Source organism: Dipodomys merriami, unplaced genomic scaffold (assembly GCF_024711535.1).
Source record: "Dipodomys merriami isolate MVZ:Mamm:240054 unplaced genomic scaffold, mDipMer1.0.p SCAF_3, whole genome shotgun sequence".
Classification (NCBI taxonomy): Eukaryota; Metazoa; Chordata; class Mammalia; order Rodentia; family Heteromyidae; genus Dipodomys; species Dipodomys merriami.
The window spans coordinates 71,947,339-71,969,629 of NW_027204492.1; the positions used below are offsets into that span (position 1 = coordinate 71,947,339).

Here is a 22,291-nt window from a genome sequence, read left to right on the forward strand (position 1 = left end):
CTGTTCTTGAAATAGGTTTCAGCATTTCCTATATACTAGATACTTCTTTGTAGATGATGTCACACATAAACTAGGGAAAGGACCAAGGCACCTGTTTCAAGAGGCAGTAATGGAAGATGGTGTGAACTTCCTTTCCCACATGATCTTCAACTCAGACCACATGCCTCCACTCACATAGCCTTACATCTTCTGGGAGCATAAACCCAAGAGTTTAGGAGTCTCACCAAAAGTATGTTGTCCTGGTTCAGGGACACAAGTCATGGGGTCTTCCTCAGTTTGAGACTGTGGCATCTGTAACAGCTACTTCAAGCCTGACCTAAAACAACTTAGGGTGGGGGAGGATCCAGGGTTCAGCAACTCACTAAGGGATCAGCTCATTTTTGCAGATGAGACCAATGCTCAAAGATAATTAAGTAGTTCACCCAAGGCCATTCAACTAATAAATGTATCATTCTAGACTGCTTCCTCCATACAAACTTTCCATTGTGCCATGCTGCCTCCTCCAATTGGCACCACACTTTTTGGCAGAGAAGTCCTGTGGAGGCTGTTGAGGAAGAGGACCATAGGAAGAACAGATAATAGCTCAGGAAAAATGTAGCTCAGAAGAGTTCTGGGCACTTAGCACAGGCCCCACAACCTTTGTCTCCATTGTATAAGGGGAGAATGGGGTATATAACCAATGTATGCAGAGTAGCCATAGACAAATATGCAATACCAGGTATACCTGGGCTGGAGATTTGGAATCTAGGCTTTTCTTCTGGCTGCCTGAGAAAGTTTTTTGTTTGTTTAAGGAAATGAGGTACAGGAAGCCTGGAAAGTTTTGAAAACCCTTGCGATGTACCTCAGTGGCACAGTGGAATGCACAAACTTCTAGGTTTGATCCCCAGCATTTCCCCTCCCCCCAATTACCCACCTTATTGGAGTCTAGGAAAAATGTAATTTCTACCACAAGAGCCATAGAAACAACAGCAAAATAGGAGCCTGTCTCTGCCTTACTGTGTACAAATCAGCACTAAGGCAGAGGTGACACATCATGCTGTATAGTAAGTACATAAGATGTTCTGGATGAAATTGACAAACACAGCACAGTAAAGGCTTGGGCCAAATGACATCTACCTAAGAGGGGTAGAACAAGAGGCTTAAAGGCAAATGGAGTCATCACTCCTTGCAACAACCATTGGGCCAAGATGCTGAGAAACTTTCCACTCAGAGAATTGTTTGTGACTAATAGAAGGCAGTCACCTCAGATGAGTCTCAAAGGAAAAAACTGTAGGGCCAGGCAAGACCTGGGATAAGACAGGGCCTGAGTTTGACACTGACCCATTCTATTAAGATCTATGAGATAGAAAGTAAGTGCAGATTAAGCAGCACCAGGGGTATGGACAATAATTAATTAACTTCCAACCCAAGATCTAATACGTGTTTAAAAAATTGAAATGCCAGGCAAGGTGCTGGAGGCTCATCACTGATTCTAGCTACTCAGGAGGCTGAGATCTGAGGATTGCAGTTCAATACAGCCAGGCAGGAAAATCCATGAGACTCAACTCCAACAAACTACTCAAAAAAAGCTGTAAGTAGAGCTGTGGCTCAAGTGGTAGATTGCTAACTTTAAGCACATTAGCACAGGGACAGTGTTCAGGCCCTGAGCTCAAGCCCCAGGACCAGCATACAAAAAATTGAGATGCCGTGAACTGTAGGGCATTGCTTTCCCAAGACCAGGAAATACATTCAATGGTTAGAGGAAAACAGTTTAGTGTAGTTCTTCAGCTTAAAGTCCAGTCACATATAATAGCATTTGATATTCCCAACAGCCTTGGAGGTAAGTCGTGGAGGAATTGTTAGTCTTAAATTGCAGGTGAGGAAACAAGCTCAGACATGACCAATTGCCCCTCAAGTCACATGGCTTAGAGTGGTGGAGCCTGAACTCAAAACTCATTGCTTCTCAAGGCACCCAGTTCTCCCAAGTTCTGATGCTAAGAAAGGGCTAGAGAATGACAGACATGCATAGGGATTCCAGACCCTCCAAATAGACTAATGCGGCCCACACCCTATCCGAAGATGGCCTCTGTTCTATTGTTTTCCTCAGTGCTAGTACCCTCGTGGGAGAGTGCCCAGTGCATCTCTGCCCTAGGGTCCTTCCCTGCCTCTTGATACTATGGTCCCCTAACCCCAAGGAAAAGAACTAGAAGAAAGCAAGAGAAGTAGAAAGACAGGCACAGTAAACAAAATGGATCTCTCTGTCCCCGGTAAGTACTAGTCAAATCAGGAGGAGTCCCAGAAATGACTTGTTCTCCTGTTTTTACTGACTTCACACCTTCTCAGGCTGTGAGGCTACTGAGGATGTCTGTCAAACAAACTCAAGCTCCTGGGTCTCTGAGATGCCATACTTGGTCTTATGCTCATCGAACAGTTTGCGTAGGGCCTCTATGTAGAGCTGGTGGTATTTATCCACTATCTCCTGGCTCGGGTTCACAATCTTGGGCAGTAGGAGAGGCTTCCCAACTGTCAGGGGAGAGAAAAGGTAAAGGGAGAAGCATCAGAACAGCTTATTCACCAGAATGGGTGCCAGGCTTCAACCTCAGCTTCCCCTAACTGTCATCCTCCCCACCAGCCTTCCACTTATCCTACTCAGCCTCCACTCTGCTTCTGAGAATAATCATAGCGGAGGTTTAGCATCAGAACTGAATCCTAGATCCTAGCCCGAGGCTTCCAGAAGGGCAACTCACCAACAGTGGTTACTGGTATATCATATGGCAGTAAGCCCCAGGAGTTCCTGGTGAAGCCACGCCCATGGAAAGCACAAGGGTAGATGTGCACTATGCTCCGGAACCACTCCTGGAAGCGATTGATCCAGCCCCCAGGAGTGAAAATGTGCTGGTTGTAGAGGTTTGTCTCGCCAAAGGCATAGGCAGGGATTAGAGCCGCCCTGCAGAGGAAAAGCATGTTCCCTTGATGCCCAGAAAGATGGTAGCCCTGACTGCAAAACAGACATGCTGACTACCCAATAGTCACTGGGTCTGCCCATGGGCTCTCCAGCCCAGCTACGTTGAGGTCCAGACTGAGTATAGGGACATGACAGCCTAGACCAATCTGCTTGTAGTGGCAAATCAGCAACCCAGCCACGCCTGAGAACACCCAGGTCTGAATCACTGTAAGATAAGGCCCTTGGGCTTCCTTCCCTTTACCTGACATGCTAAGCTTAGCAATCTGAGTTGGGGTGCAGCCAGTGCCCTTTTATAGAGGGATAGCCTGGTTGACAGGCTAGTGTGAAGGAGAACAGGCTGACAGCTAGCTGTCTACCCTTACTTCGTAGAGAGATGCCTGTAGTACCTGGCCCAGATGCACCTTACCCCTCTTTCCTTTTCCTTATTGTTACTTGATAAATAAAATTTGTATGTGTGTATGATAGCTCCACTTAGTAACAATGGGTTGTATGCTTCCTGATCCTTCTTTAGATACCACTTCCTCAAAATCCCTTCTGGCTTCCTTACTGGGCTCAATACCCCCCCCATCCTACCCACCCCCACCCCCCACACTACTCCTGCCTCTCTGGACCACAGCTGACCTTACCCATGTTGAAGGGCCATGTGCACGAAGCCATATCGTTTCTTCAAGACCAAGGTAAAATTGCCTGGAAAACTGTATTTGCACTCAGCCAGGCCACCAATTACCACAACAAGCATGTTGCCTGTGCCCCTTTGGGTAAGGAGAAAGTCCATGGAAGATTTGCTCACAGAGCAGATCCCTGGTGGGCAGAAAAAGCCAAGAGGTCATTCACTACTTCTCAACCCCCTTCCTTCTTCAGAGGAGCAGTGAAAGCAAGACACCCCCATCAATTCTAGCTGTTTAGGACCAGAGAAGATCATAGGATGGGGCTTACTCTCACCCATTCCCTCCTCCCCAACTTTATACCCTAGGAGTCAACTCACCTGTAGCCATTACATATTCTCTGAGGAAAGGCAGCCAGAAAAAGGCTCCCAGTGTGAGAAGATAAGGAGTGATGCCAGGAAAGACCTTGGAAAAGCCTGAGGTGTCAGTGGCAAAGTGACCAAAGAATGAATGGGACATGAGCCCATGAGGGTGGCAGGCAAGGATGTAGTTGTGGCTGGGAGAAATATCATGAGTCTTCAAAATCTGTGGAGGAAAGCATTCAAGAGGGCTGTCACCAAGGAAGTGGACTCTTAGCCAGAGACATGGAACAGAAAGGCCTGTGGGGTTTGGCCATGTAGGTTGGGCAATGAATGCACAACACCAGGGGCCATCATTCACCCACCCAGGCCCTACTATGGTGCACCTTCCATCCTCTGCCCCATACAATTGCTGACACCAGAAACAGGGCTGGTCCAGGTGTGCCTGGAACTCAGGAACTCACCTTAATTGGGAAGTAATTGCAGTAGTTTTTCCACAGGCACCACCGCCTCACCCACTTGGACCTGCGGCCCCCTGAAAGCAGAGGAAATATAGCCAAACTCTATCCTCTCTGGGCCTTTATGGACTTTCAGGGGCCTTTTGCTTTTGCTTCATTAGCTATTCCTCCAGTTCCCAATTGGGTTTTTTTTTTTTTCAAAAGAACCCTTTCTCAGCTGGGTGCCAGTGGCTCACACCTGTAATCATAGCTACTCAGGAAGCTGAGATATGAGGAACACAGCTCAAAGCCAGCCTGGGTAGGAAAGTCTGTGACACTATTATCTCCAATAAACCACCAGAAAACCGGCAGTGGTGTCATGGCTAAAGTGGTAGAGCACTAGCCTTGAGCTGAAGAGCTGAGGGACAGCGCCCAGGCCCAGAGTTCAAGTCCCATAACCAAAAAAAAAAAAAAAAAAAAAACCCTTTCTCTATGCTTCTCTGCCCCAGGGAAAGACAGGTTAGAGAATTGTTTGGGAATTGACTAGGGCCTCTCAGGATTAGGAGAGAAGAGGAAGAACAGGTGGCATGTAGTAACACAGCCCAGTAGGGTCTTACCTCTCTCAGGGGTCTTCCAATCAAAAGCGAGCCAGGTGAGAATGAGCACAGTGACAGGCCAGTAGGGTGTGAATAGCACCAGGTATAAGTTGCCAAAAATCGAAATAGACCCTGGAGGAAACCCAGCCTGTGGTTAATGAAATGTGAACAGTCCTTCACACCTTCCCTCCCAAGTTCTGCCAATCCTAACATCACACACATGCACTCAGGTCCACTCAACACCCTGACTTCCTCAGCCCTAGCAGCTGGCCCACGTGCCCAGCTCTTCTCAGTCCCCCTCTTCTCTGGCCTTGGGAACCTGACTCAGATCTAGAGGGCTATGCCTGACACAGCAAGCTCTCTCCTCACCAGGACCTGCACCGGCATTGGGCTGGGCTCTGTCCACAGTGTGGTTAATGGTGGGGAGCCACTGCTAGAAACCAGAGTTCGAAGTCCTGGAAAAGCTTGCCCCTAGGCTTTCCTTCCTACATTAGTAGAGGGAATGCCAAGGGAAGTGAAGAGCCATCTTCAGCCAGGTTGGGAGCACACAAGACGGCAAAAATGAGGAAAATGCAAAGTGGACTTATAGAAGGTGTTAGGCTGTGTTCAACTCCAATAATACACAAATGTGGGTTAGAGCAATAGGAAAGAGTTTCTGGAGATGAGTCACAGTCAGCTATGCTCACTTGGAATTATTACTGGACTCTGTTCTTAGTAGGAAATTAGGTCAAAATAAAGGTTAGAAAGGACAAAAAAATCCTCTGAATTGAGCATACCAGACTCATATGTATTTGTCTTGACTTCTTGCTGGAGCCCATGAAAATTACTAAAATGATCTTTAAAATGTAGATCTATATGGAGAAGGAGAATTAGAAAGGTGCCAACAGTAGGTGAGAGGTATCAGCAAAAATATTTGCATACTGTAAGGTATATGGAGGAGGAAGTAACTTAGAACCAAAGAAAGGTAAAATCCAGTTGCCTGTAAAGGTGAAGCCAAGAAGCCTGCTTAACTGGAGAATCTAGGAAAGATTTGGAATTTGGAGAGATCAGGTGTCAGAAAAGGCAGGAGTGAGACACAGATCAAAATTAGGAAAGGCACAACCCTTTCTTATTCAGAGCAGCAACATAAAAACACAGCTCCCAGCCAGCCACAACATCATGAAGATTAAGCAACCAATATTCTACAGAGCACTGTATTGTTAAACTATAATGTTCAAAAAGTTAGATGCATAAAATGCTTTTTTTTATATCTGGGTGACTGAACTAGAGTGTCACATTTGCTAAGTAAATACGTTATCGCTTGAACCATGCCTACAGCCCCTTTCTCATTGGTTATTTTCCAGGTAGGGTCTTTGTGTCTGGTCCAGCCTGGGTTGTGATCCTCCTACTGTGTTTCCCTGTGTTGCTGCGCCCCTGTGCCCAGTCATTAGTTGAGATGAAGTCCCAAATTTTTATTTATACTTGGACTGGCTTTGAACTGAAATCACCTGATGTCCACCTCCCACATAACTAAGATTACAAGCTTGAGCTACTATGTATGCCTGGGTAACTGCATTTTTTTCATTTACAGTGTTTTCAAGTTATGATAAATTTATCCAGTCACAACACTATGGTAATTCAAAGAACATATGTGCTTACATAGGACATAGCTAAGATATTCTATATGTAACCAAGTAATTAATCAAGTATGAAAATAGAGCACAGACAACTTCAGACATACAGTCTCATATACTTTGCCTTCCATGTCTCTTTTTCATGAAACTATGAGAAAATGAGGTGTAAACCAAGAAAGAGGAAAGTAGGGCTGGGAATGCCTATAATCCCAACCACTGAAGAGGCACAGATAAGATAGATCTCAGTTCAAGGCCAGCCAGGGGGAAAAAATAGTGAGACCCATCTCAATTAGTAAGCTGGGTATGGTGTTATAAGCCTGTGATACTAACTACATGGGAGGCTAGGTAGGAGAACAGTCTGAAACTGGCCCCAAGCAAAAACACAAGACTTTACCTGAAAAATAACTGAAAGCAAATAGGGCTGGAGTATGGTTCCAGTAGTAGAGACCCTGATTAGTAAACATGACACTCAGAGTTCAAACCCCAGTACTACTACAGGAAGAAAGAAAGGAAGGGAGGGAGAAAGAAAAGAAAGAAGCGGTGATATTGATCAAAATGCATTGTAATAAAATGGACATGTTGAATTGAAATACCCTTGAACAACTATTAAAAGATAATAAAAATTTAAATAAGCAATAAAAATATGGCAAAAGAAAAAGAATGAAAAGAAGAGAAAGAAAAGGAAAGAAGGAAAGAAAGGATGGAAGGAAGAAAGAAAAAGAAAGAAAGAAAGAAAGAAAGAAAGAAAGAAAGAAAGAAAGAAAGAAAGAAAGAAAGAAAGAAAGAAAGAGTAAGAAGAAAGGAAGCAGAATACAGAATCCAGGGGGAAAGGGTGATCCAATGAAGAAAAAAAGTGAGGAGGGCCAGGACTAGGAAGACATTAACAAGGCTCTAGGGATACACATGTAAGGAGCTACTCTTTGGAATATGCATATCTCTGCAAGGAGCATCTTCTCAAATTTTTCAATCAAGTTGCCTCCAAGGGCACAGGAAGTGAAGCTGTGCCCAAGGGTGGATTGCAACAAGAAGATGCTGGGCTCCCACAATCCTGCCCTCACAAAAATGAAGAGAAAGAAGACTTACAGATCCCTGATTTGTATAACCATGTTGAGAGATTAACATGCCTGTGGCCATTATGGTGATGAATTTGTGAGAGCTAATACATAGCTAGTAGCCAACAACTTCTAAATGAGGCACTTAACACAGTATTGATCTCTTTATTATAGATACATTCAACCTCATTCATAATCAAGGGAGATGAAAGTAAGACTATGACATATTTTTTCTGTCCATCTCTTGCAGTTGGAGGTAATAAGGACATGTGAGTTCTCCATGCACTTTCTTCCCATGCCAGGGAAACCCCTGCAGCCACAGTATGCAGCATCATAGCATGGTGGCACCTCCTGAATGAACACTAATGTCCACAGCAAGAAGATTACCACCAACCTATTTAGATTGAGCATGAAAAGAATTAATATTTGCTGGAAGTCACTGAGATTTTGGGGGTTGTTTGCTGGCCCATTTTACAGATGAAGAAAACAAAATTCTGAGAGAATAAATAACATGTAGAGCTGGAGTTTGGACACAGGCAGTCTGGCTCTAGAGATTGTACTTTCAACACCCATATTATATGGATACCTATATTATGTGAAAACATGTATATATGCACATACATATATGTATACATGTACATATGCATATGTGTACATATGTCATGTGTGCCATATGCAGATTTAATCTCCATTATTTCTGGCTATATGCACACCAAAATTTCCTGTTAACAGTGGTTACCTCTGAGGAGTGAGACAGAGGACTGGACTGAGGAAGAAGAGATGCCATCTAAAGGCTCCAGCCCCTGTCCCAGGATGGCCTTCAATAAATAGTCCTTCTTCTCCCCCAATGTAGTGTCAGCTCTTAGGCTTAGGCCTTGGGGATTCTGCTGCGTGGGGGAACACAATTACAATGATGGACAGGAAGAAGGACAGTAATAAGCTACATATGTGAACAGGATGACAACTTAGAGAAAATATAGGTTAACCGTGTGTAATCCAAAAGAAATCCATAATCCCAACTCCCAAAGGTCTCAAAATCCTAAACTTTTGAGTGATGATATAACACCACAAGCAGAAAAGTCTTCACTTGACATCATGTGACGGTCACAGTACCCTGAAAATGTTGTACAAAATTATCTCTGAATGGGTGTCTAAGGTGTAGATGGAAGAGAAATGGCTTTCATATTTAGACTTAGACTTAATCCCCAGGATATTTCATTATGTGTATACAAATGTTCTAATCCCCACCAAAGAAAGAAAGAAGGAAAGAAAAACGAAATCTAAAATCTGAAACATTTCTGGTTCCAGGCACTTCAGAGCTGTAACACAGGACAGAAGTATATGTCCTGAAACCTCTGAGTCAGGTTGCATCTCCCTGCAAGAACTGATTGCAGGGGCCACAAAGCTGGTAAAACTCAAGGTTCTGAGAACCCTGGAAAAGCCCAAAACATACTGCTGCCCAAGCAGAAGAAGCCCCAGCCCTGATAGGAACCTGCTCTGTCCATCCCTTCTCCTGGCTCCTTCACCTCAGCCTTCTCCTCTGAGGGAGACAGTGAAGAATTTCCCTGAGCCAGGTGGAGAGTCAGTCCTTCTTGAGGACATGCTGGCCTGGACCACATGGTAAGGGAGTTCACAGGCTCAGCTGGAGCCTTGTCTTCAGCAAGAGGCCATTCTGAGCTGGCCCTTTTTATTTTTTTCCGACAGGAGCTTTTACACATGCAGAGGCCAAGCTTCCTCCTTCCTCTCTAGTCCAGTGTACAACTGCAGGCTCTACAGAAAAAGAAAGAAACTCACAAACAGGACTGAGACTCCAAGAACTCAACACCTAGTCCAGCTCCTCCAACTCCTAGTCAAGCGATGTTGGACATAACATGTGTACTCCATGTACAGACTACATGTACTTCATGGACTTCTGCTTCCTTATGTACACAGTGGAGATTATTAGCCACTTATGGGGCTAAGAATAGTATCTGGCCTGAAAAGGAGTAGGAGTAGGCAATAAATGTTGGCTATTTAGATGAGTGCTACCAATATGTGTGTCTCTATTTGAATAATTATTATGCATTATAATAGCTTTACCTGGTCAGGTTGGTATAAGCTAATAAAATGACGGATGTGAAAATCTAAGGCAATTTTACAAAGTAAGGGAGATGTGAAAAAAATATATATATATAAATTCCCTTTCTCCAACCTTTCCAGCTCCAGTCACCATTATTTCTAGGTTCCTTAACACTGTTTTTCTCAATATTGGGAGTCTTGGTGCCCTCCCAGGCATGGTAAGCCTCTGTTCTCAGGTCTCTAGGCTGATGGTAAGGTGCCCACCCTTTTGCATCATTACCATGCCCCTAGGCTATCTCCGAGTTCCCAGAGCCTACCCCATCACTTACAAGGCCATTTAATTCATGCCCTTGAGTCCTGCCAGTACTCACAAGAACCTCTGGACAGGGAAGAATAAATCTGGATGACAAGTTCTTAGCGCCCTCCTCTGCTATCAGGTCAATTCTGTCTGTCTGTCTCTGTCTCTATCTCTGTCTCTGTCTCTCTCTTTCTCTGTTTCTCTGTCTCTCTGTCTCTCTGTCTCTCTGTCTCTGTCTCTGTCTCTGTCTCTGTCTCTGTCTCTCTCTCTCTCTCTCTCTCACACACACACACACACACACACACTTCGTGGTTCATGATTTGCTTGAGTTCCTGAAGTTATAGGCAGGCCCTTCTCCTTGGGTGGCCTCAGAAGACCTACTCCCCACCACCCTCTAACGTGTACTTTATGCCCCAGTGTACACCTAGGAGAGCTGAAGCAAAACACCTGTGCATACACACATGCTCACACTCCTCCACATGCAATACCCATATGTAAATACCCTTGCCCATGAACGCCCAGCTCACATAGGTGAAGCCACAGGACAAGGTGGCCAACTGTCTTGCTTTGCATGAGACAATTTCCATTTGAAAGAGAAAATCCTACCAACCTAAAATTCTTCAGTCCCCAGTAAAAGCCAAAATGGCTGGTCACTCTAGGACTGCCCAAAGACTCACCTATAACGAAGGCACTGAGGGCCCACTGGAAAATAGCAAAGAACTCCATGGCAGCCTTGAAGTCCTTCTTGGTAGGCAAGAACATTATGCCCAGGATCTCAGTGGCTCCAGACGAGTGCTGTTCAGCTTCTCAGGCTTGACTACTCAGCTGGCCTGAATGATTCCTCTCTTCAGGATTTTCTTCTCCAGTCACTGTGGAGTCTCCGCCCCCTCTGACATCTTTCCCCATGATTGCAGGACCACAAACCAGCTCTGCTTGTCCAGGTCCTCCCAGCTGCCTACCCATTTCCACTTTTACCCACTTGAGCTTGGCTTGGATGAGATTGAGACACCTTCTGCACACCTGAAGGGAGAAGTATGGATGAAGCCCTGGCATGGGAAGTGAGGGGGTGGGGGTAGGGCTATTGAGAGGCTTCCAGGGCCAGTCTGGAAATTGGAGGAAGATAGGAAGGAACCAAGGCTCAGATGGCCCATGCACAGGACTGCGTCTCTGCTTCTGAGAAGATCTCTCAAGTGACTTAAGGACTGGAGAGCTGAACAGTTCACAGGTCTAATAATACCTTTGGCCTTTAATGTCAAGACAACTCATTTACTCACAGTACAAAAATATCCCATGTGTGCCTATAGGCATAAAGTAGGTGGTATACAAAACTGTATTGAATGAGTAAATAAATGTTAGCATATATTTTATTTTTCTGCACACGATATGCCATATTAATCTGCAGGAAAAAATCAGAGAGACTGAGTAGAAAAGAGATTTGTAGAAATTTTTCTGGGGGATAGGGGCTGGGAAAGTGGCTCAGTGGTAGAGCGCTTGCCTTGCATGTCTGAGGCCCTGGGTTTGATTCCTCAGCATCACATAAGCAAAAAGAAAAAAGCCAGAAGTGGCGCTGTGGCTCAAGTGGTGGAGCACTAGCCTTGAACTGAAGAGCTGAGGGACAGCGCACAGGCCCAGAATTCAGGTCCACAAAATTAAAAAAAAAAAAAAAAAGAAATTTTTCTGGGGGAGGCAATGATATTCTCTAACTTGATAAGACACTGAGTTACATACATCAAAAATCAGTGAATGGCCAGGTGTTGATGGTTTATGCCTGTAATCCTAGCTACTTGGGAGGCTGAGATCTGAGAATCACAGTTGGAAGCCAGCCCAAGAAGTAAAGTCCATGCATCTCTTATCTCTAAAACCCAAAAGTGGGCCAGGTGCTGGTGGCCATGACTATAATCCTAGCTACTCAGGAGACTGAAATTGAGGATCACGGTTCAAAGCCAGTCTGGGCAGGAAAGTCTGTGAGACTTTTATTTCCAATTAATCATAAGAAAAGGCAGAAGTGAAGCTGTGGCTCAAGTGGTAGAATGCTAGCCTTGAGCAAAATTGATCAGGGGCAGCACCCAGGCCCTGAGTTCAAGCCCCAGGACTAGCACACACACACACACACACACACACACACACACACACACACACACACACACACACACACACACACACACACACACACACACACACACACACACACGGGTGAATATGCATTTTACTGAATGTAAATTTTACCTCAAAATGTAAACAAAGCTGGGTCTACAAGCTCATGCCTGTAATCCTAGCTATTCAGTTGGCTATGAGCAGAAAAATCTCCATTAAAGGCTAGCCAAGGCAGAAAAGTTAAAGATTCTATCTCAAAAAGAACCAGCCAAACACAGGGCTGGAAGTGTGGTTCCAGCTGTACAGTATTAACCTAACAAGCATATGGCCCTGAATTCAAACCTTATTATTGTAAAAAAAAACAAACAAACAAATATTGAAGTCTTGATGTTGAAATGTTTGTGTGAATAATAGTAATGTCAACATTTGATTCTGAATACATAGAAAATAGAGGAATGTATTGATAGTTGACAAGGCAATTATATCAAAACATACTACAATCTAGGTGGGAGGTGTTTACTGTGTGATTCAACTATTGTACAGGTTTGAGTTGTATAATAGAGTTAGGTTGTAAAAAAAAAGTTCCCGCCAGGTAATAATAAGAAGTCCATGTATACTTTTGTTACTAGTACGTGTGTGCGTGTGTGTGTCCACACATGTGTGTGAACATTTGCATTACCTAGTGGACTTGTAGGGATATGAAGGCATTAAATCCAGCCAAGTGTATACTAGGGGTCTCCATTGAAAATGAAAGACTGAAAGGGTTTCTTAAGACAGCATAATTATTAAGGACATAGTGAATTCTGGGCACTGTTCTAGGCATCTGGGTTACATCAAGAAAATGAAGTCTTGCTTTTGAGAAGCTTATATTCTGATGAGGAAAGATAGATAAAAAGAAATTAATTAATTATAAGATATACAAGACAATAAATGTTACAGGGAGAAAGTTGAAGGGGCTGAGGGTATAGCTCAGCAAGTAGAATCCTTGACTCTCATGTGAAAAGCCTTGGGTTCAATACACACACATACACACACACACACACATACACACACACACACACAGAATGATGAATGAGAGATTCTGTGACTTGTGGTAGCGGACATCTTTAATCCCAGCATTTGGGAGTCTGAGGCAAGAGGATGTTGAGTTTGAGGTGTAGGCTAAATAATGAGACCCACTCTCAAATGGAGAACAACAACAACAAAAACAAAAAAACAGAGCAGAGTAGGAAAGATCCCAAATGTGAAATGTGGAGAAGATGTCAGTTGGAAAGAGCAGGTGTTACCGTTTTGACAATGATAGTCAAGGGGACCAACTATCATGTTTGAGCACAGGCTGGAAGGCAATTGAGGAAGTGAGTTGTGTGGCTGTCTGAACTGAAACTTCTAGACAAAAGGAGCAGTGAGCTGGGCGCTGGTGGCTCATGCCTATAATCCTAGCTACTCAGGAGGCTGAGATCTGAGGATCGCAATTCAAAGCCAGCCCTGGCAGGAAAGTCAGTGAGACTCTTATCTCCAATAAACTGCTCAGGAAACCGGAAGTGGCACTGTGGCTCAAGCAGTAGAGGGCTCGCCTTGAGCTGAAGTGTGCAGGAATAGCACCCACGCCCAGAGTTCAAGCCCCACGACCGACCAAAATAAAAGGAGCAATGAGGTCCCAGCACCTGAAGAAAGTTGTGCCCGACAGGTTTCCTTGAGCAGCTAGAAGATGGGCCAGGTGAATGAGAGGAATGGAAAAGGTAAGGTTAGAGACATTGACTGTCACACATCTCATAGGCCTTGTAGGCCACACAATGGATTTTCTACCCTGACCAAAATGGGAGGTCATTAAAGGTTCTGAGCAGAGAAAAGAAGGTATAGATTAATATTTTTAAAGGTCAGAAAAGAAAGAGGTCACCTTTTAGGGGCAATAGCTGAAATCTGAAGGAGATGATGGTAGTTAGGGTGTTGAGTATCAGATTCTCAATGCAGGTAACACTATCTCCTTCAAAACAGACACCTAGCTAGGCACAGGTAGCTGATGCCTGGAAGCCTAGCTTCTCAGGAGATGAGATCTAAGGATGTCAGCTTGAAGCCAGCAAGAAAGTCCATGAGATTCTAATGTCCTGTTAACCAGCAAAAAGCAGTAACATTGAATAAAAGAGCTCAGGGACAGTGCCCAGGCCCCCAGTTCAGTTCAATCCCTAGGACTAGTGTGTGCATGCATGCATGTGTGCTCACACATGCACACAAACAAATACCAATTGGACCCTCTCCTTTTTGAGGTTCAGAACCTCTTCTCCAGAATGGAGTTGTATTAGTAATGATATATATATATATATATATATATATATATATATATATATATATATATATATATATATATATATATATATATACCATGGGCCCTGGCCTGGCATGGATGCCTTCCATGAATCCAGCCTCATGCCACTTGGTCCTGAAGGATGTCAGGTACAGTCTACCTGCCTAGCTAGAATGCAATGTGGTCCCATGAAGGAGTTTCAAGTCTAGTCATGGCTGTGGGACCACTTTCCATAAGTTTAAATTCCAAGATGAGGAACCTGGCCTTAGTCTATGGGTAGTGAGAAGGTGAGATCACCTTTTGGTCAGAGAAAGTGGCTCATTAGGGAAATTTTCTGACACAGTCTCCTATTTGAGATAAGAGTCAATATCTATAAATATGGAGTTCAGGTGAAAGACAGAAAAGGCTCTGGCAGATAGAGAAGAGTTGGCCTAAGGTCTTGCCATGCAGGTCGGGTGGATGGGGGGGCAGGGAGAGTCACTGGTGATGACTGCTTCAGCCTCTGCTGGACAGTGAAAATGAGGAGCAGGGAGGAGTGGTTTTCACAGGGTAGGTGAAACAGATTATGGACTTGTTTGAGCATTATTTGAGCGTGGGTCCTAGGTCAAATAGGGCCTGTGTTGAATAGGAAAACCTGCTGTTTTTGAAGTGTGTTCTGTCAGCCTTGGCTTTCCACAGACTTGCCTCCTGGGGGCAACTGAAGTGGTGAGGGGGATGCTGAGCAAAAGATTCTGAACTTGACAAACAGTCCCTCTTAAAGCAGAGCACTAGACCGAGCCAGGTGCTGGTGGTCCATGCCTGTAATCCTAGTTAATCAGGAGGGTGAGATCTGAGGATCCTTGTTCAAAGCTAGCCTTGGCAGGAAAGCCAAGTCTTCTCTCCAATTAACTACTGGAAAATACAGAAGTGGAACTGTGGCTCAAGTGGTAGAACATTATCCTTGAGCAAAAATGCTCAGGGACAATGCCCAGGCTCTGAGTTCAAGCTCCAAAACTGGCACACACACACACACACACACACACACACACACACACACACACACACACACACACACACACACACACACACACACACAAGAGGTCTCTTCTAATCTGCTTACAACTGGAATCTATAAACATTGCATTGCGTAAAAAGGTAGGTTGATTGATGCTCAGGGCAGAGTAAAGCCTTGTGAAAACCTAACAGGGAGAGGATCTGCATGCCCTGCCAGGGATAAGCTGCTTTAGTCCAGCTGAGGGTCATGCAGGCCAAATACATGGAGTTCCAGGACAAACTAGGGACCAGGGCCAGGAAGCAAGTGGAGATGTGAGAGAAGAGCTATCTACTGAGCAAAAGAACATACTGGAGCTGAATGGACACATGCACCCTCTGTGGAATCCCTCTAAGAGGGAGGTCTTTGTTCATCCCAGGCCTGGCTCCCATCTGAACATATATTTATTTGCCCTCTGACCCTGCCTCCTCTCATCCCATCTTGCTATGGGAACTCTCTGGGTACTTCTGGATCTTATGATTCTCCTAGTTCATCCATGCACTGCCATTTGTTCTGTTTTGCTTTGCTTTTTAAAAAAGCCAGAGTGGATGAAGCCTTGACTTCAATGGCACTGGAAAAACCTCTGAGGCAGGGCAAGTTTATATCTCTGAGTTCCTACATCAACAAATTGGAGAGATCTGAAACCAACAATTTAATGAGACATTTGAATCTCCTTGAAAAAGAGCAGCAAGCTAAACCCCAATCCAGTAGACAGAAACAAATAATTAAAATGAAAACAGAAATGAATGAATTAGAATCCAACAAAACATAGAAAGAACCACAAAATAAAGAGTTGATTCTTCAACAAGATTAACAAAATTGGGCTGGGAAGGTGGCTCAGTAGTAGAGCGCCTTGCATGCCTGAGGCCCTGGGTTCGATTCCTCAGCAACACATAAGCAAAAAGTAAAAAGCCAGAAGTGGCACTGTGGCTCAAGTGGTAGAGCGCTATCCTTGAGCTGAAGAGCTGAGGGACAGTGTCCAGGCCCAGAGTTCAGGCCCCACGACTGGACCCCCCCCCAAAAAAAAAAGATTAACAAAATTGACAGACCCTTAGCAAATCTTATCAGAAAAAGAATAGAACACATCCAAATAAATAAACTCAGAGATGAGAATAGAAACATCACCACAGAAACAACCAAGATTCAGAACATTATAAGGGAATACTTCTCAAAACTTTATGCTAATAAGTTTGAGAACTTGGCAGAAATGGACCTTTTCCTAGCAAATATTGACATGCCGAAACTAAACCAAGATGAGTTAAACCAACTTAATCAGCCCATATCAAGCATTGAAATAGAAACAGAAATAAGAGACCTCCCATCTAAGGAAAGTCCAGGACCAGATGGAATTATAGTGGAATTCTACAAGGCCTTCACAGCAGAACTCACACCAATACTCCTTCAACTCTTCAATGAAATTGAAAGAGAAAGTTCACTACTGAACTCATTCTATAAAGCCATCATAACCTTCATCCCAAAACCAGGCAGGGACTCATCAAAGAAAGAACTATAGATCCATTTCTTTGATGAACATTGATGCAAAACTTCTCAACAAAATTTTGGCCAATCTGGGCTTTTGTAACTTGTCTGGATGGCGAGAACCCCTTCCGTGGGCTTCTAGAAGGCCATGGAGGTGGCTGGCTCTGTCCCATCCCAGGATGGGGTCCTCGCAGTCATGTCTCCTGCACTCGAACTCTGTGGGACATGCCGGGTTTACACAAGGAAAAGAAGACATGTATTTCACAATAAAAGACGGCTGAACATGATAAAAAATGTTTTGGCCAATCGACGTCAACAATTCATCCAAAAAAATCATACACCACAATCAAACAGGATTCATTTCAGGGATGCAAAGCTGGTTCAATATATGCAAATCAATTAATATAATTCATCACATCAACAGGAGAAAGGATAAGAACCACATGGTTATCTCAATAGATGCAGAAAAAGTATTTGACAAGATCCAACAGCCCTTTATGATGAAGGTTCTGGAAAAATTAGGAATCCATGGAACATTCCTCAATACAATAAAGGCTGTATATGACAAACCTACAGCCAGCATTTTAGTCAATGGTGAAAAACTAAAGCCATTTCCTCTTAACTCAGGAATGAGACAAGCATGTCCACTCTCTCCACTTCTCTTCAACCTAGTATTAGAATGCCTAGCTACAGCAATAAGACAAGATGCAAACATAAAGGGGATCCAAATAGGGAAAGAAGAAGTAAGTAAAATTCTCCCTCTTTGCAGATGATATGATCTTGTATTTAAAGAATCCCACAGACTCCACTCCCATATTACTCAAGCTGATTCAAAACTTTGGCAAAGTAGCAGGGTATAAAATTAACCCTCAAAAATCAATGGCTTTTTCTGTATGCCAACAATGAGAAAAGCATGGCTGAAATTAGGAAAGCAACTCCATTTGTAATAGCCCCACAAAAAAAAATAAAATACCTAGGAATTAACCAAAGAAGTGAAGGACCTCTATGATTAAAACTTTAAAAACTTGAAAAAAGAAATCAAAACAGAACTTAGAAAGTGGGAAAAACTCCCATGCTCCTGGATTGGAAAGATCACCATCGTGAAAATGGCAATATTTCCCAAGGCTATCTACAAATTCAATGTGATACCTATCAATATTCCAACCTCATTCTTCAAGGAAATAGAAGAGGCAACCCTAAAATTCATATGGAACAATAAAAGACCCCGAATAGCTAAAATGATCCTCAACAGAAAGAACAGTGCTGGAGGAATATAAATACCAAATTTCAAACTCTACTATAAAGCCATAGTAATCAAAACAGCTTGGTAATGGCACAAGAACAAACCTCAGAAAACCCAGAAATGAACCTACAGACCTATAGCCATCTAATCTTTGATAAGGGAGCTAAAAAAATAGAATGGAAGAAAGACAGCCTCTTCAGTAAATGGTGCTTGCAAAATTGGTTAACTACTTGTAGAAAACTAAAGCTAGATCCTTATATATCACCCTGCACCAGAATCAACTCCAAATGGATCAAAGACCTCAAAGTCAAAGCAGACACTCTGAAAACATTACAGGATGGAATAGAAGAAACCCTAGGTCTCCTTGGCACAGGCCAAAATTTTCTTAATAGAAACCCAGAAACACAACAAATCAAAGAAAGGTTGGACAAATGGGATTGCATGAAATTGCCGAGCTTCTGCATGGCAAAGGACATAGCTAGCAAGATCAATAGAAAGCTCACGGATTGGGAGAAGATCTTCACTAGCCATACAACAGACAAGGGTCTCATATCTAAAATATACCTGGAACTCAAAAAATTAAATCCCCCAACAACAAATCTTCAAAGAAACAAGTGCCCAATAAATAAGTGGGCTAAAGACTTAAAGAGAAACTTCTCTGAAGAGGAAAGAAGGATGGCCAATACACACATGAAGAAATGCTCAACCTTCCTAGCCATAAAAGAAATGCAAATCAAAACAACATTGAGATACCACCTCATCCCAGTTAGAATGGCTATAATCAAGAATTCTAATAACAACAGATGCTGGAGGAGATGTGGACAGAAAGGAACCTTGCCGCATTGTTGGTGGGAGTGTAAACTTATTCAACCACTTTGGAAAGCAGTATGGAGGTTCCTCAAAAGACTCCACATAGAGCTCCCCTATGACCCAGCAATCCCACTTTTGGGCATTTACCCAAATGTTCACAAACAAGACCACACTAAAACTACCAGCACGACTATGTTTATTGCAGCATAATTTACCATAGCTAAGATATGGAACCAACCCAGATGCCTCTCAGTAGATGAATGAATCAAGAAAATGTGGTATATATACACAATGGAATTCTATGCCTCCATCAGAAAGAATGACATTGCCCCATTTGTTAGGAAATGGAAAGACTTAGAAAAAAAATATATTAAGTGAAGTAACCAGGCCCAAAGAAACATAGGTCCCATTGTTTCCCTTATTTGCCATAACTAGTATATGTCTGAGTCAAGCAGAAAAGATCAGATAAGTTGATGTTAGGGAAATGAACCCTAAGACATGTACTCAAATGTTTTTTTTCTTTCATGTGATTGTTTCTAACATATTTATAAGATGATTTCTTTGTTGCTTTGTATGTCCCTCCCCCATGGTATAACCCATGCTTTCACTGTATTTGAGGTTGGTATAATTTGTGGAGGGGAAGGGGAAAAACAAATGGTTTAAATAGGGATACAGGTGGACCCATTGCAACAATGAGATGTACAAGTCGTTATGTCAAAAACGAACTTTACAACTTTGGTGGGGGGGAGGATTGGTTGCGGGGGGGGGGGAGGGGGAAGATGGGAAGGGATGGGAAGGGGAAACAAAAACAAACCTCTGGGCTTGATTTCTTTGCTGGCAAATAGGAGATAATGTGTTGCAACAGAAGACTGGTTACTTGGTAAACTGTGACATGGTGGCTCCATGTAGATAGTTGCTGTCACTGCTAGCAGGGCTAGCCAGGCATTGATAGCTCATACCTATAATCCTAGCTACTCAGAAGGCTGAGATCAGAGAATTGAGGTTCAAAACCAGCCTGAAAGTCCAGGAGACACTTATCTCCAAACTTTGAGCACTAAAGCTCAGGGACAGCACTCATGCCCTGAGTTCAAACCCAGGACAAACAGAGAGAAAGAGACAGAGAGACAGAGACAGAGACAGACAGGGAGACAGAGACAGAGACATACAGAGAGACAGAGGGACAGACAGGGAGACAGAGAGACAGAGACAGAGACAGGGAGACAGAGAAGAGGTGGTGGAAGGTCTAGATGGTCCCAGTCATATGAGAAAGCCATGTGCCCATCATTAGTATATGTGGTATTATTTATAAAAATGGTCAAGGCTGTTTGGGGACTTCTAGTGCTCGGTCCTACCCTTCTGTCATCTCCTCATACCTTTCTCACAAAGTTCCTGAAGATTCAGAGCCTCTGAGGCTGGCAGAGCGGCAAGGGCCTGAACCACCTATTGGTGAAACCATTTTCCCTGCTTTTGGACCCAGGTCCCTAAACACAGACAAAAATCAAAACCAGTCCTTTGTAGTTTTCCCTGCACCAAGATAGTGTGGCCAGATAAATTCAGAAGGCCAGTTAAATTGGAATTTCACATAAACAATGAGTAATGTTTTCATGTGAGGATGCCCCATGCTGACACTACTGCATGAAACAAATGCTGCATGGGGAGCATGTTTACATGAAAAGTACTGATTATTCATCTGAAACTAATTTGGAAATCATATGGCCCCAAACCATATATGTTCAAAGCATGCCATGTCAGAAGCCTTAGTGTAAAAGATCTTGCAGACTGGCTTGAGATCTGCACATCATCTACTACTTTTCAAATACCCCAGATAGCAGATAATCCCCATCCCTGCACTTGAAGAAATACCATGAATCTTCTGTGTTGTGGGGAATTTATTTCCTTGTATCCCTGACACCCATTCTCACCTCATACATGTCCTTTGAAGGGAAGCGGGAGGCTGGTTAGGGTTCTTAGGAATTCTGTCACATTTCCCTTTCCTTCTTTTGACAGACTAAAAATGATCAGGGGTGAAGGCCAAAGAATACAAAACAGATTAGTGATGGGGTGTGGAAGTGGTCAGGAAAAGCTGTGCCTGAATAAGCTGGAAGGTGCCAGAGTGGACCCTAAAGATGTGCAGGACTGGAGAAGGCTACACTGCTCTGCCAAGGTAGTATATTCTTGTTTCCCAAGGGCTTCTGTATAGTCTTCGCCCAGTAGACAATGCTTCACCTCCGACCTCATGCCACTGGGACATCTCAAAATGTCTCATGTATGCTCTTGCAGATGTGGACAGGACACAAGTACACAAACTATGGAGGAGGATGAACAGAGGGAGGAAAGGAGTTGGGAATCTAGCAAGACTGTGAACCTCTTGGCCAAAGTCAGCCTCAATTTTCCACATAGTTCTCAACTTACTTGATGTCCATTTACTTTCTTCTATTTGCTTGTAAGCTCATTGAGATTGGGAATCTCAGGATATTAGGAAATTCATTGTTCTATCTGTAGTGCCTCTAGTAGTAGGGCAAGTAAATGGTGGATGAGCAAAGCAGGTGACAGCTAGTTCCAGGATCAGGACCAAGATTGTATAGAGAACTGCCTGAGTAGAACTCATGGTGCTTAGCAGCTTAAGGAACAGGTAGGTGGATGAGGAAAGAGCGAAATCCTCAGTGATGTACTCAGAAGCTTTTGGTGACATTGGCTCCCTGTTACCCAATCTGCTGGACCTCTTTACACACATCCCAATACCTATAGCCCAGTCAGAGAATCACTCATCGGTATGTTCTGGGGAAACAGTGATTCTCCAGGTGTCCAGGAGCTGGGAGTCCAGGACAGGATGAGTGATTCTCTCATCCAAACAATGTTGTGTGTTCTTGCATCTAACTAGGATGACTTGAATAAATGGTGTATAGATGGTATTTCTCAACAACCCTAAAGGTCACTGAAATCTTCCTCTGATGTGGGTTAGGAGAGTCCACACACTTAGGGGCCACTAAAAAATCCTAACTAATGAGGACAGTGATTACCATGGAAACTGCCACAAATGGTGGCATATGAAGGCTTATGAAGGGGAGGGCGTCCCATGGGGTGGAAAAGTAGTAAAGGACTTATATGTGGTCATGCAAAGGGGATAAGGAGTTAGAAGGTAGGAACTGGGATGTGGCAAAGAGGAGGAATTGCCATTTATTACTGGCTTTCATACTGCCAGGCCCTGAGCAAAGCATCTGATATATACTTGATCGTCACAGCCGCCTGCAAGATGGGGATGAGTTGTTGTGCCCCTCCCACCTCACTGACTGGCAAAGCATACCCTTCATCAGTTAGAAGGCCTTTTGTAATCAGCAAAGGTGGACTATCATCACTTCCAGGACTTATAA

The 22,291-nt window shown here is 43.6% G+C and overlaps 1 protein-coding gene across 1 annotated transcript; it reads right to left on the bottom strand.

Annotated features, from left to right (window-relative positions):
- Positions 1-2,347: 2,347 nt before the first annotated feature.
- Awat2 (acyl-CoA wax alcohol acyltransferase 2) lies at positions 2,348-10,724 on the bottom strand. The gene is made up of 7 exons (XM_070039124.1): positions 10,640-10,724; positions 4,963-5,073; positions 4,373-4,443; positions 3,930-4,134; positions 3,571-3,745; positions 2,727-2,926; positions 2,348-2,502 (listed from the first exon to the last, which is right to left on the bottom strand). Exons 1-7 carry the CDS (start codon positions 10,722-10,724, stop codon positions 2,348-2,350), a joined length of 1,002 nt encoding a protein of 333 aa, XP_069895225.1.
- Positions 10,725-22,291: the final 11,567 nt, after the last annotated feature.

Excerpts from the sequence above, each read along its gene's own strand:
- Awat2 (XM_070039124.1), bottom strand. The coding sequence starts at position 10,724 with ATGTTCTTGCCTACCAAGAAGGACTTCAAGGCTGCCATGGAGTTCTTT. Across the intron at positions 4,135-4,372 it reads GCAATTACTTCCCAATTAAG|ATTTTGAAGACTCATGATAT; the intron begins GTGAGTTCCTGA and ends TTTCCTCCACAG. Across the intron at positions 3,746-3,929 it reads AGAATATGTAATGGCTACAG|GGATCTGCTCTGTGAGCAAA; the intron begins GTGAGTTGACTC and ends TCTGCCCACCAG.